This window comes from Filicampus tigris, chromosome 16 (genome assembly GCF_054856515.1).
Source record: "Filicampus tigris isolate MCC_2025a chromosome 16, RoL_Ftig_1.0, whole genome shotgun sequence".
Classification (NCBI taxonomy): Eukaryota; Metazoa; Chordata; class Actinopteri; order Syngnathiformes; family Syngnathidae; genus Filicampus; species Filicampus tigris.
Window position 1 is genome coordinate 4,714,578 of NC_141232.1, and position 16,988 is coordinate 4,731,565.

Sequence of the window (16,988 nt, forward strand, 5' to 3'; positions counted from 1 at the left end):
CTGTTATGGGAAGTTTAGATACAGTCCATGCTTCTCGAAAGTCTATGAAGTAATGCGGGATGCCTCAAGGTTCAATTTTAGGTCCTTTATTGTTTAATTCATATACGCTCCCTCTTGGTGGTGAATTTCAGAGTGAATTTCCACAGCTACGCCGACTACATGCAGTTGTATATTATATATTATGTCTCCTGATGATGCCAGTCCATTGGATGCTCTTTTTAACTGTATCCAGATCATCAAATCCTGCATGGCAGAGAACTTCCTCCAGCTTTACCAGAATAAGACTTGACGTTTTAATCATCAGTCCTGAGGCCAGAGAGAGAAACGTTTAACTAAAGCAGGAACGCTGCCTTTACACGCCTCACAGGTTAAAAACCTGGGTGTGATTTTGGACGTTGAGGTCAGCGCTGATTGCAAAATGTTGGGGGTCTTTCATGCCACATACTGAAATGAAAAGCTATCCTTGCATAAGCTTCGTTCCGGTCATCATCTCCTTAAGGGGACCAACAAAAACGTCCTGGTTGAGAAGAGTCCTTGGACTCGATCCAAGGTCAAGATCTTTGAGTGTGTTGGCGTCGACTAGAATAATACGAGGACAAACAGTGACTATGAAGAGAGCCAGCCAACTTTGACCTCCAGCTGCACTGCTTCCTCTCAGGCCTCCCTGGGTGGGACTTGCCGCGGGCTGCGAAAACTCTCACGTATCTACTGTTCCCCCACACCCCGCCGCTCTCCAATCGCATCTTCAATTATAGCCTTAAGTACCATATTTTTCCACTAGCTGCGCGCTCACTGTGAGTATGGACGATAGAGGCCGGCGGGGCTGTTTCCATTGGGCTGCGGCCATAGAAGATATCAATCTGCTGCCGTGGAGTCCGGAAATCAAAAATAAGCCAGTGAACAAACAGAATTAGTGTGTACAGCTAATGTAAGACAGTTGATCTCTGATAATTTTGTTTGCTTGTAAGGCACTTCTGGAGCTGGGAGATCATGTGTGAGTCTAGCAAAAGCTGCCTTTCGTTTGCACATGGAGCTCATCCTCCTTGATGTGGTACCATCAAATAATGCATAGACAAGTTGCTTGTACTCAAACCAAGCCATAAAAGATTTTTTTTTTTAAATCAATGATCGGACACTATTTGTTATACACAAGTTCATATGTGTATGTACATCTCCCCACAAAGACGATTCAATACGGTTTTCGGTATGTGGGGTGCGAAACGATTCAAGGACGGTTCGATTAGGAAGTGGAACGATTCGACTCATCGGGATAGTGGGATTACGATTGCGATATGGCGCAGTTTGAGAGGGTATGATGCATTGACCTTTTTTGTTGTCATTTTACATACATTTGAATGAACTTGTCAGTACTGCACACATGCCCGTTCTTTCCAAGATGAATCCCTCCAGTAAAAGACGATTCGATACGCGTCTCGATATATTTCAAAGTGCAACGATTCGATCGATTCAATGCACTCGCGTATTTCAAATCCAAAACCAATTTTCCAATTCGAATAAAAAAAGCAAACGGGGGCTGTAGCTCTGAACCCTCATCACTCGTTATAGCCAGTTGGAAGCCAGAAGAAAGTAACATTTTGGTAAACACGCTATAGCAAGAATTTTGTATCAAAGGGTATGATTAGAAAACATAAGCACTGAGCAAAAAAAAAAAAAAAAACAAGTCACTTCAGTATTGTTTACTACTCCTTACTAAGTGAAGACATGTGTCCTGGCGTCTGTGACCAAAATAGACGCACGACAGTAACATGAGGACATTGCGGATGATGGGAGATTTCACAGAGGACGGCGTGCAATGTGATGCCTCGGCTGGATCGCCTCAGGAAGTGTGTGCAGCAGTGCGAGCAGAGGAAGTTGACTCTGCTGTGATGTTTACGCTGGGCGAGGATGCGGTAGAGCAGCTTTGATCCCCCCCGCCCACCCTTCTTCATCCTTTATTCCATGCGTGTCTCATTAAATCACCCCCCTTGTTTCTTCCACTGTATATGAAAAGCACAAGTGGATGCCTTGATAAGAGACGTGATTGATCGGTGCTTAAAGCGGAGTTGATTTATTCCCGCAGCGCTGATGTGGAAATGAAAGCATGCATTGATAGCATCTAAGCCCTGAACTGAACATCTGGTCACGTTATACGCTAAAAGCAACGCATGTGTGACTTGATTGATACGCCGTGAGGCTAATGCTACTGAACTAAAATTACCCTTTGAAAAAAAACAAAAAAAACAATCATGTCTTATCATATTTTGCATTTCGAGAAGCAAAGGTGCTAGCTTGAGCATTAGCGTGCCCAGCTAGTAGCATAAAAGGCTATAAAACACGTAGCCAGATTTAAGGAAAATCCATATTTTGAAGACAGTGGTGCCTTGAGTTTCATTTGTCCTTGATGACATTTGTATCTCAAAACATTTGTATCTCAAGTCGTCTTTCCTATTTGAAATGAATGGACTTGCTATTCATCCAAGAACACACCAAAAAGGTTTGTGTTTTTTTGAATAAGAAAACTATACCCTTTAATATTTGTGAAACTAACTGTGTTGGGCTATAAGAGATGCTATCTCTTCCGAAGATAAGATTTGCTTGTATGACTTCCTAGGGGAATTTATGATTTGTTTTTCTTCTATTGGGAATGCTTGGGAATGGCTGTTATCTCCATCATGTTTGACACAAACAGGACTGCTCTGGTTGCCAGGCGCACAATGGCACACGGAGGGTTATCTGCGAAACACCCCTCAGGTCAACCGGGGTTATGACCAGCGTGGAGGGCTCTGGGGTCACTCTGGGTCGGTTATGGTCAATTTTCAAGGCGCCGTTTGGGTTGGGGAAGGGAGGGGGTTTCTCCCTCTAAAATCATAGGGAATTCTCATGGCGGATTTGCTGTATTTATACATTAACGAAGCATCTTTGTCACATTTCTGCATCAGCCACCCAGCGAAGTTTCTGCACTGACACTCACGGCTGCCTTCCACCCTGCTTGTGTGACTACAAAGGCAACCAAGTGACAGTGATGAGGCGAGTTCTTTCCTTTTCATCTCTTTGGTCTCTTTTTGTGGCCAAACAGGAAGATTGTCCTTACCCCCCCCCCCCCCCCCCCCCCACCATCATTCTATTGTTGTGAACGTCTCGATTCAACTTCCTTCCCTTTGTGACCCAACAACAATGGCGCATGAAACATAAACGATACTGCAAAGTCAGGATCAAAAAGTATCTGGCTCCATTTTAAAAGTGAACTTATGTGATGGATGGACGGCTGGGAACTACCATTTACTCTCTGGAATTGAGGAATGTTTCCAAAATGTCTTTGTTGACACATTGACACGCCTCCACCAAGACATACGATGGCCTTTATGGATCAAAAAGCATTTGGTTCTGTTTTAAAAGTGAACGTATAAGATCGACTCTACCATTTGCTCTCTGGGATGGCTGGAATAGTTCCAAAATGTATTCCTTGACAAACCTAAGACACCCACACGTCACATGCCACACCACCAGGCCCCGCCTCTTAAAGGCACATGATCACCTGCATTTACAATGTGCTTCAAAAGTGTGTGGGAGACGTAAACTCTTTTTTTATTTGTGTAGTCTTCATTTGTGCTATAAAGGACTCGCTTACAACCCCGGTTTGGTTAACGGCATTTGCTCAATTACAAGCACGCCCGATTATCACCTCCCATCTCAAACCGTCAATGCTCACGCGCAAAAACAACCATAAGCCGCCTCCAAATCAAAGCGCACGGAGGCATGAGAAAGACGATCCGGCGCAGGAGGCGAAAGACGCAGGGATGGATTACCCCGACGTTTCCCATGATCCCGCCTCTCTCCGGGGACAGCCGGCCAGTGGCTCCCCTGGCTTGTCATTACCACCGACGGGAGCCCACAATAGGTCAGGGAGATGAGATAACATTGTAAGCGGCCCGAGCAGCAGGTGAGCGACTCAATGGGTCTGATTAGGTATCCGGGTCCCAGGGTGTAGCGTTGCCTCGGGGGCCTCGGGGGGGCCTCGGCCCCACCATCTGCCGGCCTGAATTCCCGCTCACTGCGGTGACGCTAACTTGCTGTGTGGCTGCAGGGCCTTTCCTTGGGCTTTCTTCTGTTACCATTCATGCGCTCAAGTGTTTCACTTTGCGGCGCCTTTGTTGCACGTTCAAAACGCGAGCGCAAAGGAGAAACGGCGGCGACAAAGAAGCGCAACCAGCGGAATTTGAGACGCCTTTCGTTGACTGGAATCTCGGTGGAAGAATCTCGAGCTCGGGTTGAGTGATTGAGGTCAGGTCAGACCTCGCTAACCCAAGTGTGAGGGTGAGGGGTAATAGTGAGGTTGTGGGTTCGAGTAGGGTTAGAGTTGCGGTTGAAGTTTGGGTCAGTTAATGAGTGTGACTGAAGTGGAAAATCGCGAGACAAATTGGTCAACGACCAGGAGTGGCGCTAGACTAGGGGGTGCTGTAGTCCCGTCGGAGATCTGTGGAGCCCCACTTAAGATCCTCCAGCATTTTGTTTGATATTCTAAAATATCTTTTTAAATGATTTCCTCAGGCGCCCTATGTATCGCTCAAGCCCCGCTTTAGCACCAGATTAGGAAAAAAAAAAAAAATCCTGGAGCCGCCTGTCAAGAACTCACGGTGATCATAAAAGTACAGTAACAAACTATATATGTCTGTTTGGGATGTAAACAAAAAAACGGTCAAAATTGGAAAATCGGTTTTGAAATATATGAAAGATGTGCGTACTGGATCATCCGTTATTGGAGAGGTGTATATGTTTAGAATCTTAAGAACCTTTGATGTGGTCAATACATGGCGCCTGATATGGAGACATCTAAATTGAATTGGGAATGTGTGTCATATATTTAATACACAGCATATCAAGCTTGAGGTGGAACACGCGCTTACCATATACCGCAAAGGACAGACATAAAACCCGCCACTGGAATTGATACGCACCGATATGGTGCATGATGCTGAATTATGCCCATTCTGCAATTTCGCTTGCTTGTCACCAAGCTTTTATGAGTCCGAAATGTGATCTTGCGGAGTAATAGAGACATCTGGGGAAGCATTTTAAATCAGTTAGGACACGATAACCGTGACCGGCACCTTTTGACCGTTCTTGACACGCTTATAATAGCGCACCTCACGTATTATGTACACGTGCGCGTTTTGCATCGCCGGCAACATAGGCAGCCTTTTTGTCGTCGGGCGGAGGAGGAGAGATGATGATGATGATGACAAGTCCAGATGTTGGGTTTTTGACCCTACCCTGATGTGAAAGTTTACAGAGGGTCACAGTGAGCATACGACAGGGCGGCATGTCACGGCCTCCATCTGTTCAGCGGTGCCCCGATGGTGGGGAGCAGGTTTATGACCCCACTCACCGCCCCCAGTGCCCCTAATCTCGAACCCCTGACCCCTGCTGGGCCTACAGAAGGCCTGTGTTTTGATAGTGGTCAGCGTGGGCTCGTCCCTTTGCGTTTTGAGCATGCTGGGTAATGTATGCAAGAGTTAGCGGGACTGCTAACACGCCACATGACACTGATAGAGTGGCAGTATGTTGGCTGCGTAATGGAATGTTGGTCTGTTAAAACAGACAAAACATTAGGTACACAGGCACAATTGAAGGGCATCCAACCTGTGCTTTTACCAAGATCATTTGAATAATTTTGATTGACACTGGCAGGGAGGTACCTATTTAGCATTGTGTTTGTTAAGAGTCAGAAAATATATGAGGAAATTATGGACCTTTACTGTGTTTCCTTATGTATTTATGTACGCAGGTATTTATTTATTTATTTATTTATGTGACCTTGAACGGAATGAGCAGTAGAAAATGGAGGACGCTTGGGATTTAAAAAAATATATATTTAAATGCTTTTTAATATCCGTTTTAAATGATATTTGTAAAAAAAATGGATGGAGTGAGTTCTGTAATTATTATGACAATATTATTATTACAATTATGATAAATAGTTGCCATGCTTGATTTGCACCAATAACAATGAAAGTGTGCATTACTTTTGCACATCATATAGTACATACAGGATGATGTTGATGTTAGAAAAATACAGTCTAATGTAATGCTACAAACATAGTAAACTTGTGTTGACTTTCTGAGAAATGCGTTCAAGAAAACACGCCGATACGATAAGCTGCAGCTATGCAAACAAACAGAGTTTACACAATGCCGGCTTGCATTTATTAAGACATTTTTTTGGGGGGTGGGGGGCAATCAGACCTTTGCACCCGAGCAAACACTCAGTGGGAGGATGTGTTCATGCGGCCTGCTGGGTTGTCTGTTATTTGGAGACCTCCCAACCTCCCCGCGCCAGGAAAAGACCCAAGTACAAGAGCAGTCTGTAGCCAAAACATTACACTTTAGGTCAATATTTTCTTGTAAGAAGCGGAAGCGGCCATTATGAGCTCTTACATAGCTGAACTTAACCACTTGCTCTCTGCGTCGTTAGCATTGTGTACTCCGGCATTTTCACAAATTCACTTTTGGAAAGCCAGAGAGGACAGACGGCCTGAGGCTTACTATTTAATGGAGGTTCTCGCCCGATTCCCATTCAGCAAACGGCGTCCAGCATATGCATATGACATGTGTTGCCTATTGAAGCTTTTGCATGTGCTTATCGGCAGCTCAGACTATTGAGCCCTCAGCACGATTGTCAGTCAGTGTGCATAATAGGAAGGAGGTCACGTGGTCACAGGCAGTGTGCCCTAAACACAACACAGCGCGCACTCGTTTGAAAGACAACAAAAGTGAGCAAGTGACGCAGTAACAACGCTGACCTGCATCTTGGAAATAACATCCCATGCAAATTGAGCTGATGGTTTAATCCTTTTATTTTTACATGTAGAGGACACTGCTGGATGCAGAATATTGATATACTGTACAGCTATGTCAGATGTTTTAATTGAACATTACAACTCTCAAAGGGACCACTGTAAAATCATAATCAGTTATAAGTTTGAGTAAAATCAACATTTTTTTGTTTTATAAGACAACATTCAAATAGAAATTTTGTCATTTAGAGAATGTGTTCTCAGAGAATTAAAAAATAGTCAAAATCTCAAAAAGGTAAAAGTAGTTTGTTTGATCTTATATTCCTTTCAGTGCTGTATGTTTATTATTGTGGTTTCAGTTTTATCCTAATGTCGCTTTTCCATCTGGAATGAGCAAGACAAGTTAAAAACTTGTGAGCCAAGTTAAAAACGGTAATATGGCTCCCTCTTGTGTCCATTGTTAGAACTGCATGTTTCAGGCATTTCGTTCGATCACGGAGGCATTCCGGTTAAATGAGATTAAAAGAATTGAAAGGTCGATTTGAAAATATTCCCGTTAACCATGAACAAAATTGTAACTTTTATATTTTAAACCTTTCGTGGGACAGAGTATCAATCCCTGGTGGTCTAGTGGTTAGGATTCGGCGCTCTCACCGCCGCGGCCCGGGTTCGATTCCCGGTCAGGGAACTACCTTTTGGTCTGCATACACTTTATATTCGCATATTTAGGCATTTTCTGCACTTCGTATGTGAATTTTTATTTAATGCCAATAAGACAAAGACAATGCTACAAACACAAAGGCCAGTAATCGTATACATGACACAGTACAGTGCTAATTTGAGTAACCTTCCTTGATATCTGCTATTGGGATGCTGACAGACACCTCAGCTTTCTTAACAACCTAACTTGAATGTATGTTTGTCGCATAAATTTCCAAAGTCTGTGGTTTTCAATACCCAGTAAAACCACGTCACATCTGACACTCAATTCCAATCCTTGGAACCGTTCATGGTTATATTAATCAGTGAGTGAAATTAGATCAACCACATTCGGTGAATTTGGCCATTAAGCAACAGACAACTGCAAAAAGTTGTGAGGCAACCAACAGTCTAAGTTTCAATAAGGTCAAATTGAGCTAATGTATAAAGGTTTTAGTTCATTTACAAAAGCGTTTGTGTGTATATTTAAAAATTTAACAGGTCTGACCAAATCGTTAAGTACCTTGCAGTATGGTCTTCACCACTGCAAATGGCACAAATAATCCACATTATCCGAGTGGAAATTAAATACCAACCTTTGATATAGAACATGTATTTCTTTAGATTGCGCCAATCTACCTAATGTTATGACTAATCGGCATTTTAACCCAACATACAGTATGTTGTCAAACTGGTAAGGTGATGCGGAGCAGTGCAATTCAAAGAAGACAACGTGAAACGGAGAGATTATTCAAACAACAATTCCTTTATTTGAAGGTGACATATTTCTCCTGGCGGGCTTAGAACTTCTGGAACTGCTTCTTGGCGCCAGCCGCCTTTGTCACCTTGAGGACGTTGAACCTCACTGTCTTGCTGAGCGGTCGACACTCCCCAACTGTCACGATGTCTCCGATCGAGACGTCCCTGTAAGGTAAGGGGAACAACAAAAAACATTTAGCAAAAAATAACCTAACTTTCTCTCATTGCAATGAAGAATCAAGGTTGCATCAGCATTGCCATAAGGCGATGTCGTCAGAGTTGAACTTGGAAGACCATCGTGAGAAAAACATCACTTGCAGAGGGTACAAATTGGGTGGGTAAAATCTGAGTTAATACTGGTTGAATGTACCTGAAGCATGGTGACAGATGCACCGACAGGTTCTTGTGCCGCTTCTCAAAGCGGTTGTACTTGCGGATGTAATGCAGGTAGTCGCGTCTGATGACAATGGTCCTCTGCATCTTCATTTTGGTCACCACGCCTGCACGACACACACACACACAAACAAAGTTTTAAACAGCTCTAAAGGTGCAGGAAAACAAACACTGACGCTGTCCCAACACTCGATCAGTTGTGTCGTTCTGTCGTCCGCAGGGCCACACAGGCTTGGAAGACCATCGTGAGATAACATCATTTGAAGAGCAGCAGCAGTTCACATAATACAACGGTGCCTTAGCGAATGAGTGCCCCATGTTACAAGCATGGACCAAATTAAATTCACAATGCAGCAATGTATAAGCTTAAATGCACTGACCAGACAGGATACGGCCACGGATGGAGACGTTTCCAGTAAAGGGGCATTTCTTGTCTATGTAAGTGCCATCAATAGCCTGAGGGGATAAAACATGCATTTTAATCATAGTTGGATGAACCAAATATGACATTTTAGATATTTGGCTGCATCAGCTTTGCCAAAAGGCGCTATCGTCAAAACCCTGCAGGCTTGGAAGACCATCGTGAGAAAAACATCACTTGCAGCTTCGATTAAGACTAGAGTAGGACTTGAAAATTGACCTCTCTTGGGGTTTTGAAGCCCAGCCCGACACTTTTGTGGTAACGGGGGAGCTTTTCTTTGCTCTCCTTGCCTCCATCGGCGGCCAGAACACGCTTCTTATTCTGGAAGATGGTAGGCTGCTTCTGATAAGCCCTCTCGGTCTGCACAAGGACAAGACAAACATTTTCACAGCATGCCCAACAACGACGACAGAAGTGATTTGAAGACGAACTACGAGGAAGCTGAAGGAAGCTACGCTAAGCGCGTTAGCATTCCGGCCGCTAGCTAGCGTCACACGAGGGTGCGCGGAGCTATAACAGATTCGTCATCTAAAATAGGTACTAAACTTCTAGAAATTACCCCTCGCGGGTGAAAAGAACCACATGCAAACAGATATGACAGAAAATTAGACTTGTGTGTTTGTTAAAACGTTAAAAAGTCTTTTAAAACACCCAGGCCGTTTTCTCGAACGTACTTGTGCGTCCGCCATCTTGGCAAGCCGAGTTGTAAAGAGGCCTCAACATGCGCGCGACGCACGGAAGTCAGTTAGATTCGCTGGAAATGACGCAACGCATCAATATTTATTCTTTAAATCATTATTTGTTTATTTCTTCAAGATATCGCAAATTGTTATTGGTGAATGTTTTTTAATCACTGCATTTGTCACAGTTCACGTAATATCTGTACCTCTAGCTAGTTTTTGACGTATTATGTAAAGATTTTCATAATAGTAATATATGATATAAAGTTGTTAACGTGTTAAAATGGAATACAAATGGATAGTACCTTTATTTCAACTTTTTAAAATTAAAATGTGGCAATGTACAGTCAATAAACATTCTTAAAAAAAATATCCAAAATATCAAAGCAGCGCACAGCACATATAACAAGAAAATAAACACATAACGAAACCAAAACACAAACGTCTCATCATAAAACAAAACATTAATATCATTGTATCGTCAATGTTTGTTTGGTTATGACCAATTTCAATGCTTTTAAACCAATGTCTTTAGCCGTGAGTTTTAATGAAATTGTAATCAAATGGTTCCGAACTCTTGTTTCCTGACCGGGCTCTGATAAGCGTAGCACCATCTTCACATTTCGTGTTTTGATTCTGGAACACCCCGATCTCGTGTGCTTGCTTGTTTAGTGGCGTGATATACCACACATCGCCTTTTTTGAGATTTTGTCTAGCAGTTAGTAGCGTTGGGTCTTCGCTAACATGCTTTTATTTTGCCCCACTTGCGGGAATGTTTTGATCGTCGAAGAGGGCCAGAAATGCCTCAGGTTTGCGTGTAACACTTGCCCTTACATACACAACGTCACGAGAAAGGTGGGCCGAACACGTAGTACATACGACGTTCGAAAGTGTTTACGTGAATTCTGACACGTTTTATTGTGCGCAGGTAAACAACAGAAAGTATCCTAAGTTAAAGGAGGTGGATGACGTTCTGGGTGGATCTGCTGCTTGGGAAAACGTGGATTCCACTGCAGGTGCGTTGACATGACAAACACGTACTGTGTTTGAAGAATGCACTTTGTATCGTCACAAATTCTGTGAAAGTAAATGGTAGTCATTAATAATTTACAGTATAGCATTTGATTATGTCTTCATATTCTATTCATTCCTCTAGTTATCATGCCAAGAATTTAAGTGACAATTTATTGCCTCTGTTTTTTTACATGCAGAAACCTGTCCAAAGTGTGAACATCCTCGGGCATATTTCATGCAAATTCAGACCAGATCCGCCGATGAACCCATGACCACTTTCTACAAATGCTGCAACGCTCAATGCGGACACAGATGGAGAGATTAACGAAAGTATTTCTCACTACAGCAATTTAATGAACACATTGTGGAAATAATCCTTCGTTTTGTCTGCAAATGTGACCCCAATCGCTCAGTACTTGAGAACCATGTGTGTATATATAAATAATTTCTCCAAATGACAATATTTCAGTGATGTACTTGATTTTTATTGATAAAATGGTACCTATGTACAGCTGTCAAACAAATTTGACTTCATGTCGTTATACAGATCACACACATTGAGAGCAATGCAGACTGGCATTTTACCATCACAATGGCATATACAGTACTTTTTAATAAAACCTTTAATTAGTTGCAGTTTTGCAAGAAAAAAAAAAGATGCAACTGAAATGCACATTTAGGTGTTATTTAATGGTGTTATTTTGCATTTCAATGCGCAGTACCTGTGAAGTGGTAAGCTAATTAAGGGGGCATGCTGTTGATTAAGAATAGTTTTAAATCTGAATATATCACCACTATGCAACTCTGACTTGGATATAATCACATTTTGGCAACTACTTTCTATTTTTAACATGCTTGTGAGCATCATCTTAAAATGAGCGTGACACTAACGTAACTTGTTCTCCCAAATTCTCGTCTGTCACAAGCCGCCCGACAGTATTTGGCGGCGATACAATCGAGAGAGAAAGATCAGATTCACACGCTGGTAAGTTAACTTCTTCCTCTAAAGTGCACCTACGGAGGGATTCATTGACGACAGTGCCGGAAGAAACCTCAACTATACTGACTTTTGGGCAGGGTAATTTTAAAAGTGCAAATGCTGTCTTTTTTTTCTTAAAGTACATCATGAACAGGGTTCAGGCTCAACTGTCAATCACCTTTGTGCATCCTGAAAGAAGCTTGGAAGATTACAAATGAAAATGATTCTGAAAAAGAAAATGCCACTACATCAACATGGGAACGTTCACATTCAAGAAGGGATCAGAAAAGAAGCCAAAGTGACATGGGCACAAATGTTCAAGATGGACAAGTTAAAACATATCTTTAAATACTCTAGATAAATAACACAGGAAATAAAGATTGCTCATGGCAAGATTTAGGGATCAGTCCAGATAAAGTGACCAGTTTCACAGCCCTTCCCAACAAAATGACTTCTTCACTTACATGTGTAACATCGTAACAAGCGTTCACTTTGGCCGACAAAATACGAAACAAAAAATTGCTTCCCATCGAACGTCTGCATGAACGTATGAGGTGAGCGATATCTACAGCCATACCCGCTGCGTTTAGAAAGACAAATTAAGAGAGGGACAAGTTGCAAACGTAAAGGCGGGAGGGAGGATGGAGGGGGCACTGCGGGCGAGCGTCAGTGGTGGTTAGCATATACGTTTGTATGTGTAGATGTAACCCTTGCAGTAAGGGCAGGTGTGCGTCACATCCTTCAGGTCGTCGATCAGACAGGGAATCAAGCAGCAGCCCAGATTGCACCTGAAAGGAGCAACATTTGAATAGCAATTCCAGACGCAAGTTTTGGTTTTCGCATGCTTGAAATCACTCATCAAAAATGATTGAAAATAACAATCTGAAAATATTGCAGCATGGTTTTTGAACTGAACAACTGAAATCAATTGTCCACGATATTCTAATTAGGGATGGGCGAGCATCGATACCAGGATATCGGTATCGGCCCGATGCTAACGTTATCGTGGAGGCTGCCGATACCAGCCACCGATACTTAAGGCAAACAAAATCCGGCTCGGCTTTTCTTCACATTGTTTCTCGTCATTGTGTTGAAATTCTAATTTATTGCGATGACTCTCTAGAGTGACAAGACCCAAGTGCTGCTGCTGCTTCTGTTATTGGCTCACCCCACAAAGAAGCAGAAGAGACAGAAGAGGGTGTTCATGAGGCCCACGTCGTGGGAGATGCGCGTAACGATGGCCTGCTGGCAGTGCGGGCACACCGTCTGCACCGGTGACGACTGGAACATCTCGCCCTGCAGCACCGTCACTGTGGTGGCACTGCCCGCCGGGGCCATGACGGTCGTCGCCGTTTGGCCGCCCATGTGCATGAAGGGGGTGGGCCCACCGGGGCCCATGTGGCCCGGCATGGGGTGCGGGAAGTGGCCATGGGGGGGCGGCAGGTACATGCCACCTACATGAGAAAAGATAAAAGCAAAAAAAATGAAATCAACAGTGTGCACTTTCAGGGACAAACACATGGTTGTGTAGCGTTCCAATAATTAATATGAGTAGTGTTGGTGACAAATTGGAAGACAAAATATTTACGTACAATCCATCTGATAGTCGGGGCTTATTTTTCAAAATCTTTCACCCTTAGTATATAGTTACTCTTGGGAGCTCTATTGTAGAAGAGCCACTATGTGAGGAAACTGTACATCAGATATTGTGTGTCACCTTGGGGTGGCGGAGGCATATGCATGGGCATGGGCATGGGCATGGGCACGTCTCCGGGCACGTGTGGCGGAAGGAAGCCTGGGTGCGGGCCTTCATACGGGGGCGGGCCGTACTCTGGAGGTAGAGGTTGACCCTGCGGGGGGCCTGTTCTTACAGGAGCTGTTTGAACACATGGCAGAGGAAATGAAGCAAATGCGCTGCACTGCAGACACGCAGTCAACAGAACTGATTTCATTTGTACCTGCTTGTCCGTTCTTCTCCTCGACGGGGGGAGCACTCGGACCTCCAGGGTATGGCGGAGGAGGATCACTTGACATGTTGGCTTGAGAGACAGGACTCTGCTGAGATGAGGAATGTGTCGGATGCAGAGGACTTCTAATCGTAGAACTCAAAGGGATTCTTTCACACTGCTGCAACACAAAGCAAAAAGTGTGAGCTGCAAACTTGCTCAGAGAGGCGAATTAGGTATTTGTTATTATTGAAATGGGGGGGGGGGCGATTACGAACCACTTTCAGATAGAAAACATTATAAGCTAAAAATGTGCATACACATGCGTAGGGAAGGACATAAAACAAAAAAAGAGTTTTAAAAATTATTTTCATGTAAAAAAAGAGTTTTAAAATTTATTTTCATATAATCTTTTGGGAGTGAAAATATGCTCATTAAATGTGCTTTTTAAACAATAGTTGATTCAAATAAAATACATTTGCATCATAGATGCAAGACATCCTTAAGTACTGGTATTCGGTATCATTAAGTACTGGTATTCGGTATCATGAGTACTTAAATGTAAGAACTTGTATTCGTATTCAGAATGAAAAAAGCGGGATTGACGTCCAAATTTTGATTTGAAATTGTCAATAGGTTTAGCAGTATTGGTGTGGAACTGCATTGCACCATGCAGAGGTGTTTCTCATATGTTGGATCTGATTTTAATACATTGCAGGGGCAAAACACTGACAAATTGTTTTTTTCTGTACTGTGTAGACCACCACAACGTAAGTCTGTCCACACTACTTTACTACATTTATATAATAGATTATCACGTTTTCATGATACATTGTTATGCTCGTCGTGTTGTTTCATTTTACGAACGCGGCTATAGCTAGCAAGATGATGTTTTATTTAAATCCTGAGATTATCCAGCTCAAAGCTTACTGGCACAGGCAGCCCCCGATAACTTCCTTTACGTAATTTACGTAAAAGACACCAAAGGGGAAATGGGTTAACAAAAAAATATATAGAACTCGGTGCACCTAAACGTTTCCAAATGTTGATTATATAGTGCCATAAATCAACCGGAGCAAACGCGGCTAGTGATGCTAGCTCGTTGACAGCTGACGCGAGAAAACCGAGGCTGCGGTGACAGCGAGAGGCTATCGTTTCTACTTTTTTTGACTAGAGTATACTCGTCAAAAAGTAACTAAATATCTTTTTTAATGGCTACACGGTTGTTTTGATTAGATGAGTGTAGCTTGTTGTGCTAACGTTAGCCGCGTCGTCATTCGAGCCACTCACGAAAAGAAACAATGGATGTACTAGCGCAACAAACACAGCTGATCATTTTTATACAAGTGTTAAAATTAAAATATTATAACTAATAACGAGTTTGGCAGCTATACCTTACGCAGGAAGGCAGCGATGCGTGTGTTGTTTGACAGTATGACGACGTCCGCTAACCGGATTTACATGTGACGTTAAAAAAACGTGATATCGTAAAATTGTATTTTGGGGGGTTTCTGCTACCTTCAACGATATAATTAACAGTCCCATCTCTGAACACTACTTCTGAAGAATATAACTGAAGGAAATCGACGCAAACAATTGTTTAGGCGTCATACAGCAAAGCTTAGAAACATTTTTAAAAATTGGGTGCACAGTTCATACAAGGTCGGAGTAAATTACACAGCAAGCATGAGCATATTCATCACGTATTCTGCAAACTGTACTGATAAATTCCCTGTGATTGCGTTATTGCAGTTTCTACATGAGGCCGTTAGGGTGCAGCATGCTCCACCACATACAAAAATGCTCATAATCTGACCATAGTTTAGATCGTTAATTTAGTTGTATAAATTTGCTCTCATAAACAGTGTATTGTATAGTGTATATGGGTCATGTTTTTTATATTCTGTCTGTGTTTTTTATATTCTGTCTTTTTATATTGTGTCTTTTATATTCTGTCTTTTTTTATATTCGGTTGAAATAGCCATGCTTGAAGTATCATTTTCTATAACTTTATGATTTAAAATTCTTGGCCACAATAGCGAAGACAATCAAGAAGTGAATATACTAATTTCGTGCACGAATGAACCTAACTACTTATCGAAACCCATTACACCCTTGTCTTTATACATTCATAACAGCAAAAACCATTTGCTATGACCCTCGAATTCATACATACCTCGGAAATAGCACAATCTACATCGGTGTCTGCTATGTGATTATAAAATGGTTGTGCCATCTTGGCACTTTAGTCCCCAGATCCCTCTGGTGTATGCAACAACTTGATCGACGTCTCCGTTGGTACAGCTGGATCAATGGCGTTGAACATACACAGGCGTGTGTGTGTTGCAGACTAGAGTCGAGCCATTCTTGTATGTTACTCGTCACTACGCTACAGCTTGTTTACTTCCAAAGCTTGTAGCGGACTTGTGTGACGTCATGCATGCTTTGAGCAAAGGTGACTTTGATTCCAAGCTTGTTCTGGCAATGTCCGCACACGAACACATTTCGGACATATGTATCCCATTTTATTGTGTTGCCTTTCTCCATTGAAAATGCACTGTTTGGTTTCTTCAATAACGATGGTAAAAACACTGAAGTCTTAATTATAAATTGATTCTAGCAAAATTGCATACAGTATCCACAAATCCAAATGTAGTCACTCAAAACCTCTTATGTTCTTATTTTAGGTTTTTATCTAAAATACCCTTGGCTCTTCTTTGCTTTATTCCTCACTGCCTTTGTCTTTATTACATGTCCCAATAGTTGTTTTAAAACTTTGAATCCCTTCTTTTTCATCTAACCGATTCGAAGAATGGTTAGGAATGAGAGCTAATCTTGGTTTGTTATGATTGTATTATTGTTATTGCCAATAAATAAGTGTGTTGTCATGTGTCAAGTGTCATGTGTTTCGTAAAGTGCTATGATGCCGCTGTTCTCAAAGGACAAAATAAATAATAACAAATAAAGTTGAGTTTAGTTGAGCAACAACAGTAACTAACACATTAAGGTACATTTGTTTTAGTTTTGGTGGAATAGGCAGGGGGCAACGCATAACGGTAACGCCGTTTTTGGCATTAAAAGTGTGGGGGGAAATCACTTTCGACTTCAATAATACTCACACAATAATACAAATACCCACATCAAGTCATTGATTGATTTCAAAAATAAGATTCAATGGGGTTTGTCTTACCGTTATTGATCAAATTACTGTACATGAAAATTGGGTCAATTTCATAAGATGCTATGCATTCATTGTTTTCCCTCAATCCAGTTGAATAAAACTAATATTCGTGCACGGCGACA

The 16,988-nt window shown here is 42.2% G+C and overlaps 3 protein-coding genes and 3 non-coding genes across 6 annotated transcripts; 2 read left to right on the top strand and 4 right to left on the bottom strand.

Annotated features, from left to right (window-relative positions):
* Positions 1 to 7,410: 7,410 nt before the first annotated feature.
* trnae-cuc (transfer RNA glutamic acid (anticodon CUC)) lies at positions 7,411 to 7,482 on the top strand. Its single transcript has one exon. It is a non-coding gene; the product is annotated as a tRNA-Glu (tRNA).
* Positions 7,483 to 8,238: 756 nt separating this feature from the next.
* rps11 (ribosomal protein S11) lies at positions 8,239 to 9,823 on the bottom strand. Its single transcript, XM_086054825.1, has 5 exons — positions 9,741 to 9,823; positions 9,286 to 9,426; positions 9,026 to 9,101; positions 8,623 to 8,752; positions 8,239 to 8,417 (listed from the first exon to the last, which is right to left on the bottom strand). Exons 1-5 carry the CDS (start codon positions 9,753 to 9,755, stop codon positions 8,294 to 8,296), a joined length of 486 nt encoding a protein of 161 aa, XP_085910951.1. The 5' UTR covers positions 9,756 to 9,823; the 3' UTR covers positions 8,239 to 8,293.
* LOC147134242 (small nucleolar RNA SNORD35) lies at positions 8,492 to 8,571 on the bottom strand. Its single transcript, XR_015090283.1, has one exon. It is a non-coding gene; the product is annotated as a small nucleolar RNA SNORD35 (small nucleolar RNA).
* LOC147134243 (small nucleolar RNA SNORD35) lies at positions 9,165 to 9,248 on the bottom strand. Its single transcript, XR_015090282.1, has one exon. It is a non-coding gene; the product is annotated as a small nucleolar RNA SNORD35 (small nucleolar RNA).
* Positions 9,824 to 10,311: 488 nt separating the features above from the next.
* Positions 10,312 to 11,221, top strand: polr3k (polymerase (RNA) III (DNA directed) polypeptide K). The gene is made up of 3 exons (XM_086054826.1): positions 10,312 to 10,601; positions 10,675 to 10,762; positions 10,958 to 11,221. The coding sequence occupies exons 1-3, from the start codon at positions 10,491 to 10,493 to the stop codon at positions 11,083 to 11,085; spliced, it is 327 nt and encodes a 108-aa protein (XP_085910952.1). The 5' UTR covers positions 10,312 to 10,490; the 3' UTR covers positions 11,086 to 11,221.
* Positions 11,222 to 11,223: 2 nt separating this feature from the next.
* Positions 11,224 to 16,081, bottom strand: cdip1 (cell death-inducing p53 target 1). Its single transcript, XM_086054823.1, has 5 exons — positions 15,862 to 16,081; positions 13,698 to 13,866; positions 13,457 to 13,615; positions 12,908 to 13,193; positions 11,224 to 12,527 (listed from the first exon to the last, which is right to left on the bottom strand). The coding sequence occupies exons 1-5, from the start codon at positions 15,919 to 15,921 to the stop codon at positions 12,416 to 12,418; spliced, it is 786 nt and encodes a 261-aa protein (XP_085910949.1). The 5' UTR covers positions 15,922 to 16,081; the 3' UTR covers positions 11,224 to 12,415.
* Positions 16,082 to 16,988: the final 907 nt, after the last annotated feature.

Coding starts and splice junctions, on each gene's coding strand:
- rps11 (XM_086054825.1), bottom strand. Junction 9,102..9,285: donor GCTTCAAAACCCCAAGAGAG/GTCAATTTTCAA, acceptor TTATCCCCTCAG/GCTATTGATGGCACTTACAT. Junction 8,418..8,622: donor CATCTGTCACCATGCTTCAG/GTACATTCAACC, acceptor CTTACCTTACAG/GGACGTCTCGATCGGAGACA.
- polr3k (XM_086054826.1), top strand. CDS start 10,491: ATGCTTTTATTTTGCCCCACTTGCGGGAATGTTTTGATCGTCGAAGAG. Junction 10,602..10,674: donor TACACAACGTCACGAGAAAG/GTGGGCCGAACA, acceptor TATTGTGCGCAG/GTAAACAACAGAAAGTATCC. Junction 10,763..10,957: donor AAACGTGGATTCCACTGCAG/GTGCGTTGACAT, acceptor TTTTACATGCAG/AAACCTGTCCAAAGTGTGAA.
- cdip1 (XM_086054823.1), bottom strand. CDS start 15,921: ATGGCACAACCATTTTATAATCACATAGCAGACACCGATGTAGATTGT. Junction 13,616..13,697: donor GGAGAAGAACGGACAAGCAG/GTACAAATGAAA, acceptor GTGTTCAAACAG/CTCCTGTAAGAACAGGCCCC. Junction 12,528..12,907: donor CTCTTCTGCTTCTTTGTGGG/GTGAGCCAATAA, acceptor TGCTCCTTTCAG/GTGCAATCTGGGCTGCTGCT.